Source organism: Leptonotus elevatus, chromosome 20, assembly GCF_054856555.1.
Source record: "Leptonotus elevatus isolate MCC_2025b chromosome 20, RoL_Lele_1.0, whole genome shotgun sequence".
Lineage (NCBI taxonomy): Eukaryota > Metazoa > Chordata > Actinopteri > Syngnathiformes > Syngnathidae > Leptonotus > Leptonotus elevatus.
The window spans coordinates 14,068,420-14,092,390 of NC_141258.1; the positions used below are offsets into that span (position 1 = coordinate 14,068,420).

The 23,971-nt window shown below is 37.5% G+C and overlaps 1 protein-coding gene across 3 annotated transcripts in view; it reads right to left on the reverse strand.

The window, feature by feature from the left end:
• The window catches only part of LOC147157173 (putative uncharacterized protein MYH16), a 52,509-nt gene that overhangs the window by 15,761 nt on the left and 12,777 nt on the right, over positions 1 to 23,971 (reverse strand). Inside the window, exons 1-6 of one of the 3 annotated variants that reach the window (XM_086064644.1) lie at positions 21,601 to 22,182; positions 16,860 to 17,087; positions 14,879 to 14,965; positions 14,313 to 14,458; positions 9,363 to 9,453; positions 4,381 to 4,437 (exon numbers count right to left, since the gene is read on the reverse strand). In XM_086064644.1, coding sequence (XP_085920770.1) covers positions 4,381 to 4,437; positions 9,363 to 9,453; positions 14,313 to 14,458; positions 14,879 to 14,965; positions 16,860 to 17,087; positions 21,601 to 21,750 — 759 coding nt within the window. In that variant the 5' untranslated portion in view covers positions 21,751 to 22,182. Of the gene's footprint in view, positions 1 to 4,380; positions 4,438 to 9,362; positions 9,454 to 14,312; positions 14,459 to 14,878; positions 14,966 to 16,859; positions 17,088 to 18,415; positions 18,530 to 21,600; positions 22,183 to 23,971 lie in introns of those variants that run through there. The other 2 variants (XM_086064646.1, XM_086064645.1) reach the window with 2 other exon arrangements.

The window sequence follows — 23,971 nt, forward strand, 5'->3', positions numbered from 1 at the left end:
TAAACTGAAATTGTCAGGTAAGATCATTGTGCTTATTTTAAGATACTTATTATTTAATTATCTTATTTGATCAAGCAGTCTTGGCATTGAGTGTTAACAGCCAGTTTTAAGTACTGTGAGGATTAAAACAAGCAGTTCCCACATTTTAAGATTAAAACTAACCAACATCAAAGGCCCTGAACTGGGGTTTCATGAGTTTTCTTATTTTAAAATTTTGCACAATCTAGTAATAAGATAAATGGGAAAAAAAGTTAAAAAATAATATATATATATATATATATATATATATATATATATATATATATATATATATATATATATATATGAAAGCAGACGCGTGCAATATGGTTCATTTCTCATTTTTCCTTCTTTCAGTACCAGTTCAGTGATCTAGTGGTAGAGTGCCTATCCTCAGACTTGATGGTTGTGGGTTCAATTCCTGGCTAGGTCATGAAAAAGAAAATGGGACCTGTTACCTCCCTTGCTTGCCACTCAGGTTAAGTTGTCCAACCGTTAAAAAGAAATACTAATGTATTTAAAAAAATAGTTATATTTATTACAGCTTGAAAAAAGTCGACATTACTTGTTTTTAGTCTGGAAATACTATTTTCAAGACCACAGTGGTTGATATGGGCCTAGTATTTTTTTCTTTTTTTTCAAAATCTTACAGGTAAATTTAAGTACATTTTTCTTGTTCTGTTGGCAGATAGATTTGCTTATTTGAAGTAATAATTTTCTTATTTTACTATATATTTTTCTTAAATTTTCTACAGTCCTTTATGCAGTGTAAGTCTTGCGACTTCTTCCCACTTCTGTTTGAACATGGAAAATCGTTGTTAGGTGCGCTTTGTTGAATTTTGCTTGTTTTGTAGCTATTTTATTTTGTTGTATGTTTATTACTGTTATTGTTTTTGCTTTGTTTTTATTCTTTTTCATGTTCAAATAAACTTAAACTCAAACTCAAAACTCAAAATCAGCACTGTACCCCGTGAAGTGAACAACATAAAAATGTACATTAGATGTGTTTATGAAATTTAGCATCGTACATTAAAAACACATTTGTCAAATTAGCCAGGGAATAAAGCAATGTCAAGTTAAACAAATGCTGATGCGTTTTGGACACTTCCATTCAAAAGCACAAGAGTTAAGTTACTCAAACAAGTTCAAACATGTTCAACGTAAATCCCACAGGAGAGTTTACGATCTTGAACCATCACATAAATAACCAGCTTTTCGCATCTTCTATTTTACAGCTGTTTTAAAGACAGGTGATTCCAAAAGTAGCCTTTAAAAAACTGGAAAAAAAATCTGGCCTCCTCGATACTAGCAAGGACGCACCTGAAGGCACGACAAGTGAAAACAAGTGTACCCCCCTCCACCCCCATTGTCCCCCTTCCCCCTCCTCCATCTTTCAGCATCTGTCTCATCCTGGTATGTATACGACCTGTCTGTGGACATTCACCTTTGTTTGCTGTCGATATATGTGATTTTCCGTCTGGATATGGATGAATGTCTAAGGTTCAAATGCATGCTCCATTGGGACTTTTCTGATCATTACTGTTTATAATACAAGCCTGCTGAAATACACAATTTTTGTATTGTTAGTGCAACTAAAGATCTAATCAAGAATGAATTATATTCTTCACCTATGCTTGGACCGTCTACTGTATAAGTGAGAGAAGACTCCATTGTCTTTGTCTCCTGTTGATATCAATTTTTTTGCAAGGCAGATTTAAACAATAGGGAGCATGTTTGTACTGTAGTGAAGGTATGGTCTATTTGAGCTCCTCCAGATAATGTGGGGCATGTCCTTGCTTGCTCCTATCTCCAGTCATGCGGAGGTATCCCCATAACAAATACCACCCAGAGTGTGGAGAGTGGAGCAAAACACCCCCAAGGGCCCACTCTCTTTCTATTCAACTTGCAGTTGAAATATGTACTTTTTCTGCTACCGGAACATGTAATAATTCCTCCGTCTTAAGAGGGGCTGTAAGTGTTGCATGGCTTAAATACACACATCCTCTAAGAGCAACTCATGTGAAACAATAAGCACTTCAACGGCCCACCTTGGTCGATTAGCATTACAGGAACCAGGCCACCAAGCTTTAGGCTTTTTTCCACTGAATAGTGAAATGTTGCTAAAAAGGATTTCATAGGCAAAAAGTATGATAAGAAACAGATGATCCAATGTTTGCATGTCTTCCATATATCCCTTTTCTCAATGATACATTTATTTTGTTACTGAATGGGAACTGGACCCACGTGTTCTGCACTAACATCACACTAACAGAAATATTTAAGCCTAACTTTTCAGATTTATGTAATTTTTTTCCATAACAAATTCCCATTTACTTTTATTAGATCATTTTAACACAAATCTACCAAACAAACCTTATATGATGCATATTCATTAGTCTAATAAAGCCTATTTATTTGAAATGCATAATCCTCAGGTTTATGTGTTTAGTATTAATGAAGTAGAATTCCTAAAAAAAAAAATAATAATAATTAAAAGAAACGTTTTTGGGATGTCTGCATTCAATTTCATCCCCAAAACCTAAAAATGTAAAAAGACAATTTTTTTACGTGTTTTTTACATTGCAGCAACGATATGCGATTTATCGTGTATAGGTAACCTGATTATTATGCAATTCAAACAATATACTTTATGTATTTTAAATAAATACTCTCATTATTTTTATTTAAAGAAAATAGACTTTATTAATACTTAATACATAAACCTAATGATTATGCATTTCAAATAAATAGGCTTTATTAGACTAATGAATACGTATCATATAAGGTTTATCGGGTAGGTTTGTGTTAAAATAATCTAAAAAAATTTTTTTATGGGAAATGGGAAAAAAATATTTTAAAGTTAGGCTTAAATATTTTTGTGAGTGCAGGCAAGTAGTACAGTAATTTCTGGACTATAAGCCGCTACTTTTTTCACTTGCATTGAACCCTGCGGCTAATACAAAGGTGCGGCTTATGCATCAGATCACAAGGGGGCGGACTATAAAGGATGCGCAAGAGCATCAGGCAGAGCAAAACAAACCAAGTGAGCCCAAATACAGTAGAAGAGACAGAACGAGAGCGAGACAATTTGCGCCTTCATTATGGAAAAGAAAGTAGCGGGAACCCGGTGCGGTAACATTAAAACACCTGCGGCTTACAGTTGGGTGCGGCTTATATGTGTAACAAACTTGAGTATTCCATAAATTTAGCTAGCGCGGCTTAAAGTCAGGTGCGCCTTATAGGCCAGAAATGACTGTAGATAGACCTACAATTAGAAATCAGAGCCTATTTTGAGAATCACTGTAAATGGGGACCAGACGTCTTCCAAGTCTCAGTGAATTCCACAGCCCCATTGTTTTGTCACCCTTTTACACAGGTCCTGTCCTGGCATCACCATTGTTATCAATACATCAATTGCACAGTTGTCAAAACAATTCATACGTCAAACCAATTAAAAAGGAATTTGACTGTTAAATTCCTTCTTATTTACTTTTACATTCATGTCTGCATTCTCATTCTCATCTCATCTAATCGTTAGCATCCCATTTTTTTCATCATACCAGATCTAGAACCTGCTTCCGTGTATAAGAATAACGGTAAATCAACTGTCACCCTACCGGACCCAATACGAGTGTTTCTGGTGGCGCGTTTCCAATGTACAAATATGCAAGGTAAACAAAAAAAGCTGTTGAACTGTTAACTAAGATAGCATTTAGCATTGGCTAACGTAATAACACAACCACCGGGCTAGCGATTAAATTTGATATTAAATTGTATATTTGATTTTCAGTTAAAATTTTGTGTCCCGATTTTTCATTTTGAAAATCTGGTCACTCTATTATTGGAAGCAATCATTTCAGTGGCACTAAGAAAATAACAAAGGACGAACCGTACCAAATTCTAAACATTTCTTGATAACTGATGTACAAGTATCTCTGAATTTTGTCATTAAGATTCATGCAGCAGTCACTGGATGACTTAAAAAAGACAATTTAAAATCCTGCGCGAAGACTCTGCACTGAATTTTTTTGTGAGGATTTTGTGCAGTTTTAACCAAATGATGATGAAGACATAATTTTCTTGGCTCGGGCAGAAAGAGAGCAAAACGGCTCTAAATCTGTGGAAGGTTTCCATGTCTCTTAATTAGAACACAATGTATTTTTATTGTGACAGGTGCAGATAGTTCGGGGTGAGCAGCGCTCTTCTTCATCGTTTCCATCAAATAGCTTTCGGCACCACCGGATTGATGACTCAAGCTGAGCTCGGCTCAATTTTGAGATGCTCCTTATCTGCCTTGCACATCTGCTCTTTGTTTCATTTGCGTAGAGGACCGTCGCTATGGTAAACAGTCATGCATCATACCTTTGTTCTTATGGCCCGTTCAGCTTCCAGCTCCTCCTCCAGCTCCTCAATGCGGGCCTAAACAGACACAGAGTTGGAATGGATTCGAGTGCAGCAAAAGAACTAGAAGATGAGACGTTTTGTGTTATCTTGTGCATCGCGTTGGCGATATGGGAATGTCAACCCAGCAGATTGTTTGCTATTTCAGGGCAGTTCTTGTGTGGTCACTCGGTCGGTTTCCGACAATCTGCTGTGCCTCTGGATTTTCCTCAGGTCGCAATTTAGAGCAAGAATGTCTGTAGCCACAGTCATTGTCGGTATTCTGACCAAGGGCAGGGTCTACTACGTCCGGTTTGGGAGCCGTTCCTGACATTTCAGGAATTTGTATTATTGTTTTTTTTTCTTTTGCATTTACCAGTCAGTGTCGATATTGAAGGGCACTTTACAAATGTAGAATTAAGATTATAACCACTAAGGAATCTTATAGAATGACAGTACTATTCTTTTCAACCTTTAGGTTCAATTTGATATAATACTACAATATTTGTGCTGGCCTAACCTTCATTTACATCTTGTATTAATTTATGCCAACATTCTGTTATCTTCATTTCATAATGTCTGTATCTTGGCTGTCCAGCTTCTATTCGTGTGCATGTTGATGTTTTGTCAGACTTCAACTTCAATCTGCACAGGGCCTTTAAAATCCTAAATGTGCTGGTTTATGCCACTTTTTATTATTATTATTATCATTTTTAAAGGGGAAGTCAACCCACCCCCAAAATTTCTTGACAATAATATGTTCTATGCAGCCCCACTAGTCTAAATATAGCATTCTGGTTAATATTGCGTTAGTTGAATATGGGTTAAGCAGCAAAATCCAGCATTTCTTATCTATGTCAGGAGGCGGCCATTTTATCACTTGCTGTTGAGTGAAAATGACATCACAGTTGCTCAGGTCTCAGGTCACAACCATTCACAGCTCAGCTTCAGAAAACAGGTGAGCTGTGATTGGTCATTGTCTGAGCCCTGAGAAACTGTGATACCATCTTCAGTCGACATCAAATGGCAAAATGGCCGCCCCATGAGATGGATACAGACGGCTGGATTTTGCTGCATAACTCATATTCCACAAATGTAATCTTAATCAGAATGTGTTTAGACTAGTGAGGTCACATGTAACATATTATTGTCAAAAAATGTTTACGGTTGACTTCCCCTATTTAATTTTAGATTCACCACACCTACACCTTTGCTCAGGCTCAGAGTGACATCAGCACTTTCACGTCCTCTGATTGGTTGAGCTAACAATGCACAAGAAGTACCTGAATTATTTCAATGAACAAAAGTTCAGTCATTTGTATTTTCTTTTACATTCAAACAGAATGTTGAACTTGAAAAAAAACCCTTATATTTACAATTTCTCAGGAGGGTATTTTCATAACGACAGATATGTTACATGGCAAAACCCACACAGATCAAGTTTTAAAAGCCCCCATCACTGGTAAAACGTCTTCATGCAACCCACAAATGTGCGCTATTATACTAGAGAATTGCATGATTGCATTCAATGAAATCAAAATGACGGATTGTCAATAAATCAACAGCAACGCACTAGAGCTGTCATCAGTTACCCTCAAGTCAAAGCTGCATTTTGTTTTACTAATAAGAATACATTTCTATTTCCTCCCAGAGGAGTTCATCTCTCCATGTTGTGTCATGTTGTTACGCTATCTGCAACCTCGATCCCGTGTCATATTGTCAGGAAATGTGTCTGACAGGGCGTATAGCCCGGGGTCATTCCCACAACAACACAGGTGAAAGACATTTACTTGCTACTCACAGCGCACAACACATTTTAGAGTGCATTGAGTGATATTTTATAAATGGTAAAGAATATTTAGGACATTTTAGAAGTAAAAAAAAAAAAGTTTTCTAGCTTCTTGAAGTTAATGCCAAGTTTTGAAAAAAACATTTTTTTAAAGAAAACTAAAAACAGTACGTAACTCACATGCCAGCGAAGAACGTCTGCAGAGAGAACAGCCATGGTTACGCAGCAGCTTGACTGACTGACTTGTCTCACTCTCACACACACACACACGAATGCACACACACTGTTAAAGTCTTGCAGCCCGGTTTCTGTCCACACCCCCTTTGTGTGCACGGTCTCTTTTGTCAGACACGCGCAGCAAGCACAATTCACATCTCTGTTTCTTGTTTCTCCTTTCCTAAACCTCAAAATAAACACTGCGGCATCCAGAGAACACAACAGTGTCACGATCGTAGACCTAGTGGATACATACAATTTAGATGAGTTGCTATGTATAAGTTACAATGACTTAGAAGATTTTTGACCTTTAAACAATATAGGCAAGAACAGTGTTGAAAACGCTTGATGCATTTGATCTCACTATCTGTCCCCCCTCCCCAACATGAAAAATTGGCCATGAATTACAATCAGATGTGGCCTCTGTAGCTAAGGTCTCTTCTCCCGTGTCGGATGGGATTGTCAGCAGGCGTGGGTAGTTATATCCTCCGTGATTCCCCCTGAGTCGATCAAAGGGGAAAACACAAGCCAAACAACTGCGAATAACGCTCGGGGATCGTCAACACAGAGCCTGGCGGACCTCCTGCAGAGCAGACAAGAGCTCGCCATACTGTCCACACATGCTCAGGTCCTCGGCAACACTGCTGGAATTTACCACTTTGTTCTTTTTAAATGTCTTCAGATGGCAGCGGAGGGATTCTAAAAGTCATCTACGGCTGTTTGCCTGGCTTGAGACGTCAACAGGTGACAACAGGTTCTTTTGACCTAGTTGAAGCATTTTGCTGGAGATATAAATATGACATGATGCCTATTTGAAGAAGTGGATAAATGAGATAATCAATATGGAAAAAATACATTTTCAAAACTGTGTTGACTTTTTATCATCCATAAAACGTGGGTGATTTGGGTTTATGGTCCCACTTTGCGGCAGTTAAATCAGACATGTTGTATTTTTAACCACAAGTTTTAAAGCAAAGATCCTTTGGGATAAGAAGAACTTCATTTTCTCAGACTGCAATGACCCTTGCTAACCTAACTGCTTTACAACCACATAATAAAACCACTATGAGCTTAGCCAATATTGTTGTGAAGGATTAGCCATAAAAAATTAAGGCATGCAATCTGGATGACATTCTCTCAACATCCAATGACTGAATTACTGCACACTTACAGTACTGTAGTGTAAATTGTCATGAATAACACATTTAAAAGAAAGAAAGAAAACAAAAAAATCCCAAATTAAGGGTTGGGGGTGTTATACAGGGGTTTTATTCAAGAGACGGTGTGCAGGATTTGGTACCATCTAGTGGGGAACTAATCATTCATTCATTTTAAAAACCCACTATAAATTTAAATAATATCCAAACTAGGGATGTAACGATATCCAAACATCATGATACGATATTATCACGATATGAAGGTCACAATACGATAATTATCACGATACTGTGGGGAGGTTGGCGATATAAAAAAAAGTTTTAAAAATACGTTGAAAGACCTTAATTCTAGATATGGGAACAGAGAATGTATGTAAGCATTTACAGTACACCTTATTGCCATGTTCTGAATCTTTATTCAGGATACCAGCAAATCGGGGGACCACGTTATACAACAAGGGTAGGCAAACTCGGTCCCCGAAAGCCGGCGTCCTCCACGTTTTGGGAGGTTTCCCTGCTGCAACACAGCTGATTCCAATCAACAGGATCGTTACCAAGCTTATGCAGAGCATGCTGATGAGCTAATCATATATCAGCTGTGTTGGCGAACATCCAAAACCTGCAGGACTCCGGCCCTCGAGGACCGAGTGTGCCCACCCCTGTGGTAGGTGTTACCCACAGGATTTTATGGTAAGAGCATCTTGACAACAAATTTAAAAGATAATGTCACGTGACAGACTTTTTTTTTTTTGGTCACTGTTGTGTCCATTTGAAATTGTATCATCTTTGGTTGTAGATGTCATTTCACTGGTGATTTTCCAAAATGACTTCCTCACCAGTTTACTCTACTCAGTAATATTGTCTTCATTTTGTGGCTATTTGAGATTTATGATGCTGTTCTTTTGCACCATTGTTAATGCCATAGGGGTTTGGATGTGTCCAGATGGTGCAGATTGAGTAGGCCTGTTACATATGAATGCTTTCCCCCTACTTTTTTCAAAAGAGACACTTTTGAAAAACTTGCAATTACTTTATTACTTAAAAATGACTTATAGTAAGTGCTTCTTTTTAAGCACACACATCTATCTGTCCTAACAATATCAGCAAAAGTAAAGCAAAAATAATTAAGAGTTAACACAATTTATATAGGTGTGGTTTGGCAAGATATCTAAAAACAAATCCAAATTGCAGGTCTTAAAAAGGGAGCAAATTGCTGCTTCCCCTTTCACAAGTTACACCATTGTCGGGAAGTAGTAGATGCTTATCACTTTGAGTTTGTGTTTTAACCTTCCCCTAACATGACTGGATCTGTGAAATTAGCCCAGCAGCTCTGTTGAAAAGCAGGAATGCATCACTTACTGCTCTGTAAACTACCGCACTCAAACGGGCCTCCAGCTACGTACCAGTTAAAAGTGCAGGTTAGAATTCCAGTCACTCTTATGTGCAATTGTTATTTACTACAGTCTGTTTTTGTGGGTAAAACTGCAATTTTCCCCGTAATTCTCAATTAAGCCTCATGAAGGGCAATTACGAGACTTTCTGTTTTAGATCAATCATAAGGAATACCGGTTACGAAAAATATAATCATGATAACTGAATTGGATGGACAAAATCAAATAGAAAATACCCCAAAGTTTGAATTTGTATCTTCCATGTATTCCTCAAATATAAATTTGTACATACACACAAAAGTCACAAGTTAAAAAATAAATAAAAAATAATCCAGAAGAGTAATGTCGTTTTTGTCCAGTTCTGAAAAAGGTGATAATAGACACGTCCTGCATTCAAAAATGTAATCCTACCTGCAGTTCTTTGCTCTTCTTCTGCAGTCCATTACTGAGGGCCTCTTCAGCTTCAAGCTTGGAGCAAGTACTGTTTATCTCCATGTCCAACCTATATTGAAAAAGTATTTGATTTGAAACTACAGGCACATAATCCAAAAACAGATAGACAAATGCCAGTTTTATCATCATCTGGTTGTACAGTGAATCACAGACTCGAAATGCCTAATTAATTGGTTAGACGCACAAATTGTCGATACTAAGCAGTGATTCATCAATGTGTTCTTAGTAATGTGTGCTTTTAATATTTTTGTTTCTTGTATGTGTGTTTTTGATGACATTTTTAGTCAACCTGTCATTGGTTTTAGTTGGTCTTTTTTGGTGTGTTCCTTATGTAAACTCCATCAACATCCTGCATTTCATCCGGATCAAGGCATCAGTGTCCCAAATTCAATGTCTTAATTTACTTAACAGTTTTTTTTTGTTTTTTGCTACACCAAACCTTTGTTTTCTTTTGTTTGTTTGTTTATTTTTTTGGTAACACATAGGTTTTTGAGATTCTCCTCAAGTCCTACTTTCCTGGGCTTGGGTCAAGCTCATGTCTGCGCACGATCTGAGCAAACTTTTTAAACATGAAATGTGTGTGAGGTATTCCCTCATCATGACAAGCACAATACCCTACACACACATACAAACATTTCCATATACATTGTTGAATATCCTCCCGTCAAACCAGATGCTATCGTATAATAGCAAACACTTAGCACAACCACTTGCTCTCCGTTTGTGCCCAGCAACAGCATGAGTTTAAAGTAATTTCCTAACTGTCTTTTATTCCATTCCACATGACAATGACGAAGTCCATGGATTGGCCGAATTCTGTGATGACCACAAACAAGAGTCGTGATAGCAAATATTGAGTGTGTTTAGTATTCTATCATTTTTGTATCAATTTCTGAAGAACAGATCAGCAGCTTCATGTGAAAAGTCCATTAAAAGATCCCCAGGCCGAACAACAAGCTTAAGTACAATATCAGTTGCACATCAGGCTCTCTCTATCTTCGAATGACATTGATGAGTTCACACTTGGAAGTGATGAAGCAATAGTGCTGTCAATAAGTTTAACATGAAGTCAATCTGTCTGAAAGAGATCACATTTGTGTGATGAGCCACACGCCTGAGAGGGAGCTTTTATTACCTGTCATAAAACAAGACAAGCCTTGGCATAAGAAAATGCCGTCATCTTTATTCAAAATGAATGTTATGAGTTATTTGACTTGCTCTATATCAGCTGTTATGCGTGTGGGAGCCACGTCTGTCCTCTCAGTTCTGCTTTCTCACTTTTGTTTGACACTGTCAGCTAATAAATCGTCTGTAATTTAACAGCATATTAATTTATTCCCAGTTTACAATTTTTAATTGATTAGTGCTATAGATACTATATGAATTTAATTCCCAATAGATTTGTTAACACAATAACAAACTGTCCTTACTTTGCATTGGAACATTTTAGATTATGCAGGTGTACATAAGGTTGAGGAGAGTGCACATATTTTTCCGTCATACTATAATCATGCACAAAATGTTCTTAGACACATGTAATGCCAATAAAATGGAAAAAATATGAAATGAGTGACAGGTTTCATATTAGCTTAAGTCATGGACTGTTTGAAAAATCCAGTATCTTAGCAACAGAGTGACTCATTCACTTTTATTAATGATCAGAGTGACAGAGAACCTTTTAACATAATGACCATGGGGTTGAAACATTCTAATGCAGATTAAAGTGCTCATTGATGTGCACAGAGCGTGTCAGAGAGTGTGTATTATGACAGTTGTTACTGTGGATGACTCTGTTTGCTCTTATTAGTGAGTGCATGTGGGTGGATAGTGAACCTCAAAAGAGGAGACATCTTCCAGCATGTCAGAGTTTAAGCATTCATGCTTCACGAGAAGTTCATTATAGGAATGACAAGATGTTTTTTATAGTCCACTGGTTTGGAAATATTTTCAAAATGAATATACAGTCTGTCACACCATGGCCGTCCTCACTTCAATGGAAAATGCATTGACCTTTTTTTTTTCGGTCTTCCTTTTTAATAACTTTATGTTCGCAATGAGATTTTAAGGGGCGGCACGGTGGCGGACTGGTTAGCACGTCCGCCTCCCAGTGCAGAGAACATGAGATCGAGTCCGGGCTTCGGCCTTCCTGGGTGGAGTTTGCATATTCTACCCGTGCTTGCGTGGGTTTTCTCTGGGTACTCCTGTTTCCCCCAACATTCCAAAGACATGCATGTCAGGGTAATTGAACTCTCCAAGTTGTCCATAGGTGTGATTGTGAGTGTGGATGGTTGTTTGTCTCTGTGTGCCCTGCGATTGACTGGCAACCAGTGCATGGTGTACCCCGCCTACTGCCCGAAGCCAGCTGGGATAGGCTCCAGCGACCCTTGTGAGGAAAAGCGGTTAAGAAAATGGATGGATGAGATTTTAAGATTTTTTTTTCTTGTTGAATAATAATGTACAGTATGCTTAGAGCATGCTAGTAGATACAGTATATAGGATATACAAATTGAGGTTATTGTGACGTAAAAAAAAAAGATCGTAAATAATACTACCGGTAAATGACACCAAGATAAATAATTTCTAAACTTCTCCCACCAATAATTTGACCTACAGTATAACTTGTACAACTAAAATTAAAATACCATTAAGTGGAAATTTACAAAATAAATAAAACAACTGCTGAGATAATGTGGTTGCAAAAGGGTGTACACCCTCTTGCAACTGGGAATATGGCTGTATTCAGACTCAACCAATCCTATTCAAACTCATGTTAAATGGCAGTCAGCACACAGCTGCCCCCAAGGCCGCTTTATTTATATTGCACAATTCCTACACAATGCAAATCAATGTGCTTCACACAAGCAAAGACACAACACCGAAAAGCATTCACAAACACAACAGCTAATGACATTCAGAAGCAAAGCAGAGAAAATAAAATGAATTAAATTACTCGAAGAATGTACATTAACAACATTTAAACACATTAATAGAAGACTAAAGAAATACAAGTAGGATTCTAAAATTACTATCAGACGGTACTGTGAAATTGATTTTAAAATGTCGAAAAGACACTCATCAACAGTATGGGGGGAAAAAAAGAAACATTTTTAATCTGGATTTAAAAGTATTTACACTTGGGGCTGTTTTCACTTCTGTTGGCAACTTATTCCATTTACCGTGCAGCATAACAGGTAAATACCGCTTCACCACGTTTACTTTGAAACTGGAGCTCAACTAATCGACCCGAGCCTGCAGACCTCAGAGCCTTACTCGGTTTATATTCAATCAGCATTTCTTTATTGTGTTCGGAACTCAAACCACTCAGTGATTCATTGACCAACAGAGCAACATTTTAAAATCTATTGTTCAGCTGACTGGGCGCGAGTGTAAAGCCTTTAGGACAGGAATAAAATGTTCTGATTTCTTTGCAGCTGCATTTGTTTGATGACTATTGAAGGAGTCCAGATAGAAAACCGTTACAATATTCTAGTGTAAAGGAGATAAAAGCATGGATAAGTTTTTCCTGGTCTGCTTAAAGCCTGCAACCCTTCAGTCTGATTGTTTTTCAGCTGGTAAAAGACTTTTGATGATTGATTTGATATGATCGCTGAAAGTCAGGTCTGAGTCTATCAGCACCCCAAGTGTCCGGAATTGGTCTTTAGTTTCTAAAGACAGTGATTTCAGGTGTTTTCTAATAGCGATCTTCTTTTCTTCTCTTTTGTTTTGGTTTAACAGAAGGAAATTTTGTTTCATCCAGTTGTAGTGTTAAGTTTATCAGACATTTTATTTAGTCTAAGTTTTAGTCCAGTTTCAATCACGCTTGTTAGTTTTTATCATAGTTAGTCAACCTCATCCCGTTTTTATTTAGTCGACTATACATCTAGCATTTTAGTCTTTATTTTAGTCCAATTAAATGTAATTTTATTCGTCTAGATTTAGTCAGCTGTCAATGTTTTATTCTAGTTTTAGTCAGGACAGTCATTTTACCCCAGTATATTTTTTTGTCAGCAGATTATGTTGAACATTTCAAATTAAATCATCTCATTGTTTTGATGAAAAACAACTTCACACACGATTACAGTGGCTACTCTGGCTCCATGCTACGAGCTAGTAAATTAGCCAGCATTAGTTAGCGGTCGGATTAACATTATTGTTGGAACGTTATAGCCGTTGGATTAATGTTACGTTATTACTATAATTTACTTTTTTTTTTGTTAATCGTGAATTCACCTCCTGTCTGTCCCATGTGTTTGTGTATGTTGCATTCTCTAGCTGCAGATTTGAAATAACATGTTTCACTGTGTGTCACATGACAGTGTCACAGTGACAGATTAGCAGAGACAGGATTTTACAAAATCATATAATCAATCATATAATTTTTGTCTCATATTTGTTCATGAACTAAAATGTCCATAGACTTTAGTCCAGTTTTTTATTCGTGAAGTACATTTTCATCTCGTCTTCATTAGTTGATGAAAAAGCATACTGATTTAGTCCTAGTTATTGTATATTAATGAAGGTTTTAGTCTAGTCTAGTCTAGTTTTCGTCTGGTGAAAAACGTGTGTTGACAAAAATATTTTTGTTTATTTTTTGATGACAAAATTAACACATTAATCGTGTTGTTTCTGTTGGCACTTAATTTATGATGCACATGACTGCTACCAACAGGACTGGACTTAGACTTATTTAGGATCGTTTGGTCTTGCTGGAGCCTCTGTTAAATCTTATTTTCAATATTATTACTTGTTTACCCCAAAATTTTATCATCAGTGAGGATATCATTACACGGCATGGTAGTCTTTTAAGATACAACCTTCTATCGAAAAACAAAAAAATGGCCACCAACTTGCACATCCAAACAACATTCAATGTGCATTGAAGAACATGAGTGAAAATCTAAATCTGACCTTTTGATGACCTCTTCTGGACCATTCCTTGTCTTGTCCACCCCTTCCATATTCTCCTGAGTGCCCAAGTTGTCACTTTCCATCTTCCTACTGTTCTTCTCCAGCTCCTCACGCTGATAGCGCTCCTGCTCCAGCTGATACTCCAGCTACAAACAAGCCACGTGATCACATTCGACACAGCAGTTGATTGTATGTGCATAGTTTGTTTTATTTTGATAGTATGCATGGACTGATTCTGACTGTGTATGCTCTGTTCTTATGACAGAAAATACAATTCCTTTAATTCTCATGTAACACTTTGTTTGTGCCTATGCACCAAACAGCAGCTCAGACTGCTTTCACGGGGGAGTTCCTCATTCTTCTGGGAAATTCAATGCTCATGGCAATGACAGTGATTTGACAGTTAAGGGTATGATTGAGAAGACCAGTCCCACAGTCCATCGGACAAAATATATTAAACTATTCTTTGGTTGAGCATATGTACTTAAAAGGGGGAGTATGAAAGACACTGAAGTAATCATTGAGATTAATCTTAAATCTGGCAAATTCATATAGGAAGTACTCACGTCTTCTATTTGCTTCTGCATTTGGATTTTCTCTTGGCTTAACAGATCCACCTTCTCCTCCTCACTGTGCAGGTCCTCCATAGCTAGCTGCAATGGGGGGAAAAAAACAATTACAACAATGATTCAGGAGTTCCAACTCAAAATGCATCACATCATGACATACTGTGACTAAACATTATTTTAAGTTAATTTTCAATATATCCACATATTATAGAATTAGCAAAGGTTGATATACTATACTGTAGGTTCAAATATGGTTTTATTGTTGTGAAGATGCAAATGTCTCAAAAAATAGCATGCACGTCTTTCCAATGGTGAATTACAATTGTGGGCACTTGGAGATCCCTCCATAGCTGTGCTGCAACCAAGGAGGGTGATTTTCAAAATACAGCAGATGATAATGAAAAGAATGCATTCAATGAAGTGATTTCTACAATGATTGAAAAGGGTTGATATAATCTGTTGTCAAATTTATGAACGAAATTCAATGACATCCACCACACATATCTGCAGAGTTTAGAACGTGTCTGCATACACCTCGATCATATTCACCAAAATTGCATTATATCACCTGCACCACAACTTAGACCTCCTTTTGCAGTTTAAGGTTTAGTCTACTTTCAACCACCAAATTGTCCAGTGTGCTGGGGGCATGTAAAAAAAAAAAAGCCCTTGGTCCGCCGTAAAGCCCAGCTAATTCCCAAACATGCTAAACTTGACTTGCACTGGCACGGAAATTAATATGTGCGAATTTTCCGTGCACTGTTTATGAAAACAGAGCTTATAGTCTTCAAAAAGTAACTCAATAAAATCTGACCAAACAGAAAAGTTTTTTCTCTTCTTATCATATCATACTGTATTTTAGAAAAAAATATGAAAACTTTAAATATGACTATACCGTTTTTTTGCCCCAGAGTTTGATGTCAGTTGTCCAACAAGTGTCCAGTCACACTCTAAAATTCTTGACCACACAGGAGTGCAATTAGCCAAGAAAAACATAATCTCGAGGACGTGTCTCCAAACCTAACCTCTTAAACTCAAAAGGCCTCTTCAAATTAAGTGTGGAAAATTTGTGGGGGCTTAATATGCACCATGCAGTAAGTTTTTCCATCAGCATGCAGTGACGTAGAAGCCCTGCATTCTTTGGACATTCTTGGACAAAGATAGAATCTTAATCCTTTATTACACCTCAGTGAAACAGACATGGACATTTACTTAGGGACTGAAATGGACATGTCATTGTGGCCTCTGTATGAGATTATTAACCTGTCCTGCTGAAATGTCCAAGCAGTGACTTTAATATATGGCTGGGAGTTAGGTAGGAAAAAAAGGTACAAAGAACACACCACTACCCATTATATTATTTATACATTTATACGTTAAGGTAAACATTATATAGTTTAACTATAACAAACTGACTCGGGTTAACTTATAAATGTATGTATTTATTGTAAAAATTGCAGTTAATTTTAATACATTAAAGAAATGCTAATGGAATGTACACCTAGTAGGGCTCTGACGGCTGCAGACTCAGGTCAATTAGTGGAGCCCAGAGCTTAACGCAAACATGGTGAAGCAGCATTTAGCTGTTTTGCTGCACGTAAGCTGAATAAGATGCCAAATGAATAATACCTGTAATTAAGGTATTTTAAAGCATTTTAAAAACAATTTTATTCCCCAAATCTTGTCCTTGGGGTGTATTTTCTTTTAGTAATTGTAGAAAGCTACTTTTAGAAAGCCTTTAAATGTCTTTAATTCTTTTGTTTGTAAATTCTGTTAAATGTTGTAGGCCTGCATTCAATCACATGAAGCACATTGAGTTATATTGTGTGTGAAATCAAGATGTCTTGCCTTTTTAATGTATCAATCTGAATACTGCTCAAAGATTTTCATATTAAACTTTGCTGAGATCACTCGCATACTGTAAAACGTCATTCTTCTGCCTCTACCTCAAATGGTAGCTGTGGAAACGATTCTCTACCTCTTTATCCCGCTCACACGCAATAAGGGCACCCTCCAACTGGTCCAGGTCTTGTTTGAGGCTGTTACACTCTTCCTCCATCCTGTCTCTGTGGAGAGCCAGCTGAGTTGAGCGGACCTCCCCTTCTTCCAGACGGTCTGACAGGCCAGATAGTTGTCGCTCTAGCTCACGTTGTGTCTTCTCCAGCTGGACACAGCGCAGTTCTGACACGTGGGCAGAGTCCTGCTCCTGGAAGTTAGTGACCACAGTTACTGAAGACTAACACAACCAACAGGTAGACTACACCAGTTGATTACAGGGTTTTAGTGTGAATTACAATTGATACAACGGCAGCTCCCGGAAAGTCAACTGTGTGAACCATTAAAGCGGGACACACCAAGCCGACGTGATTAACCGATGGCCAAATGGTGCGTCAGCCAACAGTCGCTAACTATGGTAAAGGACATTGTACACACCGCAACAACTGCACCCGACGCCAAGCTAGCATGGAATTACTCTATTCTTTGTTACGATCAATCTGTGGCAGTCAGTGATTGTCATTCAAAAGTTAAAAATAAACAGAAGCTGTATGACCAAACAAATTCACAACTAATGTCCTTTCTGAGATTTCTGCTATTTTTAGCTAGCTTTTCAGCATGAACTCAGCGATCCAACAAAGTGGAAAAAAGAGCAAACAAATAAATCTGGTCCAAAAGTCAAATAAGATTCCACATTCTTACCAACGGAGTAATATGGGACTAAGCAGCTCTGCTTACGCTTCTAGGTTTGTTTATTTGTTTATTTGTTAGGATGCCCATTAGCCATGTGGGAGTGATGGCTATTGTTCCTAGGGTCCTTACACATAACACTGTTAAGTTAAAAATAAAAACATGCAAAGTAACAATTAAAATAATCAACGGTAGTTACAAAAAAAATAAAATATAATATTCAATTCCATAATTTCCCAAAGTGGACCATTGATTACAGTAGAACGAAATAATTAAAAACAATAAGGTGTCTTACTTTTAGCCGCAAGTATACCTGTGACAATAAACCAAGGAGAACATGAAAAATAATAGTTTTTAGAGTAATGTAAGTAATTCTCATCACTAAAGTTGTACTCATCAAAGCTAATGTTTCAAGTTTTTTTTCTCTTATTACTTGTAACTTATTTACATGATTTCCATGTTGAAAGGTTTACTGCACTCAAAATGTTGCTCAGAAAAGGCAGTTGAAATTCCCACATTGTATATGGGTTGGTTAAATCTGAACAAATCGAAGGTTGAATAGCATCCTTAAAAGGCAGATTTTTACTTAAAGTTGAAAGAGTTCTTTGTTAGTCATATGGCAATAAAAGAAAATTTGATGAAGACCAATTCTAAATTGGCCTATGAATGATGAAAAGAAACCTTGAAAGATAACAGAGATGATGTAATTGCTAGAATCCATCTTTCAAAGTCAGGTGGATGAGTGATAACACAGATGGGAGTTAGCAAAATTATTAGAATAAAAAGCCTTTTGGATTTCAAATGTGCAAGTCTTACATAAATTAAAGAGCCAAGGAAAATAAATCTTACCACAAAATATACTGCAAAATGCGTGTTCCTCCCCTCAGCAAGAAGAAATCCTTCCCTTTGTTAGTCTAATCTCTCCTTAATATAGCTCTGCTACAAAGATCAACACAGTGACGTGAGGAGCTGACCTGATAGACAAGTTTAGCCTTAAACCGGAGCTCATGGTCAGCAGCAACCATCCATAACAGGAGTGAAAATATCTCATTGTCAAGTCTGCTCTGGTGTATATTAATGTCTTACAAACCAGTAATCATAGGCAAGGTATTTGGTAAAAGAAAACAGTACGCGGGATATGTGGACATTTGCAAAAATTACCACACAACCTATTTTCCATGTGCAGTTTTTTTCCCCATAAAAGTACTTGTTCTGTGCCCTGTCGGCTTTTCTACATGGCTGCTCCTCAACTTCTATTATTAGAAAATGATATGAAGGCTAATTGGTGCCTGCAAAACCTACTAGTAGAAGGCTCCAGGACTGTTATCACCCAGTGGTATTAATGTTTTAAAAGAGTGAACCCATTTATAGAAAATGAATCACAAACTTTTTAAAACGTATTTTGCTTACCTCCTGCTGGACCAGATACCAGATATGACCCAACAGATTAAACTAGCATAGCTTGAATGAAATTCATGAGACCTGAGTCCAGTGAGTATCAAAGAATTCCTTTTTTAGTGTCAACATTTGAAGGACCAGCCACAACAAGGGGTGGTAAGAACCAAATAAAAGGAAAACATCAACAGGAAGTTACAGCCAGCATCACTCTCCGCACTGTGATGTCCGTTGCCTTTACAATTCCCCCATCAGTTAAGATGGATGGTGCTCACAACAGCATCAGCGGTAACTGAAGTTTTTGGCTTTGGTGCAAACCACTCAAATAAAGACCCAAAATTATGAGGCAAAGCAAGGTCTACATGCCTTGTCTGCAGAGGTGGGCATTCCATCAATATTGATGGAAGGTCAATGATGGTGTAACGCGCGGTGGCTGATCTGCCATGGCGCAGCGGGACTACAAAAACGGAAGAGTAACATAAGAACTGGAAGTCCACCGGTTCACTTTATTTAAAAAAAACAAAAAAACTGTGGGCTCGGCACCACCCCGTGTCACAATAATCGTACGCTTCCACAGCGTCAAAAACATTGACGGCCAAAATGAAAAAGCGCTGCATATGGACAACAAAAACAAACAGGCGCCACCCCATGGCGTGGTGCCACACTCCAGATTGTTACAATGGACGCCCATTTTGTTGACAATTAACAATTGAGTAAGCATTGCCGGAAATGGGTTTTCGTCCATCAGTCGAATAATCAATAACCCGGTCAGTACACAGTCAATTCTGTAGAGTAAATTTAACTCTATTTAGACTAAATATAGTGGGACCAAATAGAGTTTTAGAGTAGGCTAATATTTACACTTGGAAGTGAGTAAAATAAAGACTTGAGGAAAAAAATTTAATTAAGTCACTCAAGGGTTGAGGAACAAAGTCACAACCTTAAGCTATGCCACTCCTACTGTTTGCTTACCTCCAAGAGGAGACATAATTTTTGCTCTTGGAGTTAGGAAGATTCTAGATGACACGAACAATATACTAAAACACAGCAGGAGCTACGTGGCCCAGGGAGTAGATCGGCTGTCTCCCAAGCTGAAGGTTGTGAATTTGTTCCTCAACCCTTGAGTTGCTTTTATTTAAATGTTTTCTTTTTTCAATTCTTTATTTTACTCTCTTCCAAGTGTAAATATTACTCTAAAACTGTGTCTATTAGGTCCAACTCTAAATAGAGTCAAATTTACTCCAGTAGAGTGCGGTGAAAAGTCGCTAGAACGGGTACATTTGTATTGTAAGCTAATGTTGACGGATGCCCATTTTGCTAACAAATGACGGATTGACAATTGCAGTTTGGTTGAATGACAGATGGGTGTCCCGACTGTTCATGATTGACAAATGCCTACCTCTACTGGACAGGAGGAGCAACAACGTAATAAAAAGTATGAGTCAGCATAAGATTATGCGGGCAACCAGTCTTAGCTAACTTATTAAAAAAATTACACAGGTACATAAATCTTGAAATAGAGCAATAGTAATTCCAGCGGTGGATTCCTGACAACTGCGGAGAATGTTAAAATGCCAGTGAACAGCGAATGTGCCAAAGCCTATGTGCTATGTGCACAAAGATCTAGCCAAGATTTGACACAGGGAATTTCGGGCGCTGACATGTCACGCCCCACCTTGGCCCTATTGATTGCCATGAAGAGGATCTACTGCGCATGTCGAACTTTTAATGAAATAACATGAAAAGTGAGAATAAATCGTTTATGTCTTCATATCTCTAACCCATTAAGAGTTGTTCACTTTAATTTCTTGCTGTTAAGAATGTGAAATTGTTACTTTTTCACAGTTTAATAAACAATTTGGTCCTGTGTCCTGAAATTCTGGCTCCACTGACATCAGTGTCAGGTTTCCATCCAATTGTTTCAAATTTTTTAAGCAAATTTACTGAAAATGCGCAAAACGGACATGCGACCTTTGCCCGTTTCCATCTGTTCTTCTTTTGCAAATATTGAGAGGGGACTCAGCCGCTGTAGGTGGCGGTATACACCATAGATATGTGATCCACCAGTAATTTAAAAGAAGAAGAAGAAGACCAGGAAGCGACTGTGCCGTGCGATGACGTCGTATGAGTTTTCTTTGTTTCTTTGTTGTTTTCTATCTAAAATTGCATTCTTATTCGCTTCTTTAATTAATTTCAAAAATATTTCTGCTTTGTCGTCCCCCCACAAATACCTTACTTTATTGTCCGCCATTGCATTGGGACTACAAATGTACGTGTGACATAATATCCGGTCAAAACGTGTGACGTGTATCCGGTCTTGTCAGCGTTTATTCGCAAAACCTGTTTCCATAGCCAGAATTTGCATTTTCCTTGTTTCGATACGCTTCAAAATCCACCCCCTCCAAGCGTAAAAACTTTTTTTTGGAGAATTTTGGGCCCTTTTTCGAATATGTAGCGTTTCTATTCAGTTTTACTTTCGCATTTCTTGAAAATTCGAATGAAAATGGGTGGATAGAAACCCAACTATTGTCATATCAACGACATTATCAAATCAATTTCACACAGCCTCTTGGAAAATTTGGGGTTTGAGCGCCAATTGATCCACTGAATTACAATGACTGTATTTAACATTTACCTACAGTTTGTAATCTGTTCTCCAATGTTGTGCTAAAGTCATCCCAGTCCAGTTCATCAGGTTCTGGTTCTGTTCCAGGGTCAGATTGGCTTCTCTTAGTCTCTTTTGCATCAGCTAAGAAGACGGGGCGATGCTGAGCACACCTTAAAGACATCCTCTTGTCGATACACGAATCTGCTTTACAAGGCTTTTCTTGTTGTTCCAGATGGATTTTGGCCAAACGATCGATTATAATTCACTCACTGATGTTGATCCAGTAGATGGTACTCTTCTGCTGGTCTCTGCACCTATTTGTTTGCTACTTCGCAGTCTTCTTTGTCAAATAAATCTTCAGCCTTTTCTCAGATGTCAGGCGTTATTATAAGGTCTTCTGATGTAATCCAAACATGCCCCTCATATGTTTATCCAGCTTGTTGCCAGGAAAAAAATCAGCTACTTCTCAGTCCACAGCAGATGGAGATCTAGACCACGTCTGTAGTTTCATTCCAAAGCTCTTCGATGTGATCAAACAGGTCGTACGAGCATGATGTCATATAAAGACAGGTGAGTCTAAAGTATTTCACATTGGAATGTTTTGTCATAGAAATATATCTCTTGACCCGTTGAAACCACCCAACACAACAAAATGGCAAAAACAAGAATTCAAAGTGAAAAATGCCAAAAGTCCACCCTCCCTTCAGTCTACATTAAAACTGACATAAATGTCTCATGAACTCACACCCACATGTGCTCCCACAATGCCACAGCATTCCCCCGAGAACACTGAGGGCTTATTGTGCTTTACTCAGTGTGGATACAACAAAATATTTGACGGGAGATTAATGAAATGTGTTGTGTTTACACACATGATAAATGATGTATTTTTATTTCTACTCAATGTACATTGTGGTCTTTGAAAAACAAGACAACAAAACGAGTGAGTTCCACTACAATAGAACAAACGAATAGTACTTTGTAAAATACAAAACAACAACAATCCATTATTTTTGAGACACGATAAAGACCAAACATATAAGCAGGTTGGCATTATTACACTGTTTTCAAGCATAGAATCAAGTAACATTTTCTAGAATTTTTTTTGAACACTGATTCAGAATCTGCCTTGTTTTTTTTCTCTAGCACATCCGGTTTTAAAAAATAATGATCATCATCATCATCATCATAATCAGAGGTGGGCAAAACCGTTGTTACTTCGGCCCGTCATTGACGGATATCCCCTATAGAGGATCAAAAGTGGCAAAAATATCAATGAATAAATAAATAAATAACAGAAAATTAATAACATATTTTTGTCCATTTTTGTCCGTTTTTATTTATTTATTTATTTAAATTTTTGGGCAGTTTTGGTCCTCTACAGCCCACCTTACAGCGAATGCTTTATGACGTGAAGCCTCTTAACATAACACGGACTGAGAAGGACCGTCTGTAATGATCCGTATCAACGGACGTAAACCTGCTTGGGCCGGTTCTCCATCCGTGTATTATTTTTTTTCTTTATGTTTACCACTCTCCTTATTAAGGTTTTCATCAAAGTACATTTGTCTTCTGTCAAGAACAAACCATTTTGTCAAGTTTTCAGAGAGAAACACACGCGCAAAATGTGCTGGCTTCATTCTTAGGTATGGAACAAGTTGACAACTGACTGACCTCTTTTTTCACAGAAGGAATCACCTCAATGACAGAACGCCACACTTAGGTGTTGGTTTTCTATGACTCTTTTGAATTATTTGACAGGACACAAAACAGTGGCTGAAATGGTTAGTTATGTAGGACTGTAATTGTTTTAAACACTACTGTATAGGGTGATTATAGATTTGAGTATTTTTGGTGAAAATGTGGCAATCACAATCAACTTCATAAAACACAACCTGTGATGAATACAAGAGATGCTTTAGAAAGTCAGTAAAGTAACCTTGTCTGGTCAAACAACTTTTAACCAGCAAAAAAGACAATTAACAGTGAAGAGAACTTGAAGGTCTGAAATATTATAAAATCTGCTACACTGGGGTTTTAAGTTAAAAAAACAAAAACAAAAAACAATTACTCGGTGTGTTATCTGAGTCTGGGGAGAAAAAATGTTCTGGTTTGTTTTTATAAGCACTTGACTGCACTTAAATGTAACCACAGCCTCACCTTTTTCACAATCTAAACCTTTTTCCTTAACCAAGTCTTCATATTTGCCATTCAAGTGTAATTAGTAACACAATTATCAAGCTCCTACTTTGCATACTTTTCTCCCCCTTGTGCTAACTTCAATGTATTGTTGCAGAATCAAATGAAATTCCCATCAAAGTAGAAAATGCTACAGTTAGGCTAGAATATTTCAAAATCACAATCCAAAAGTGAATAAATCAAATCAAGTCAAACTTGCACTT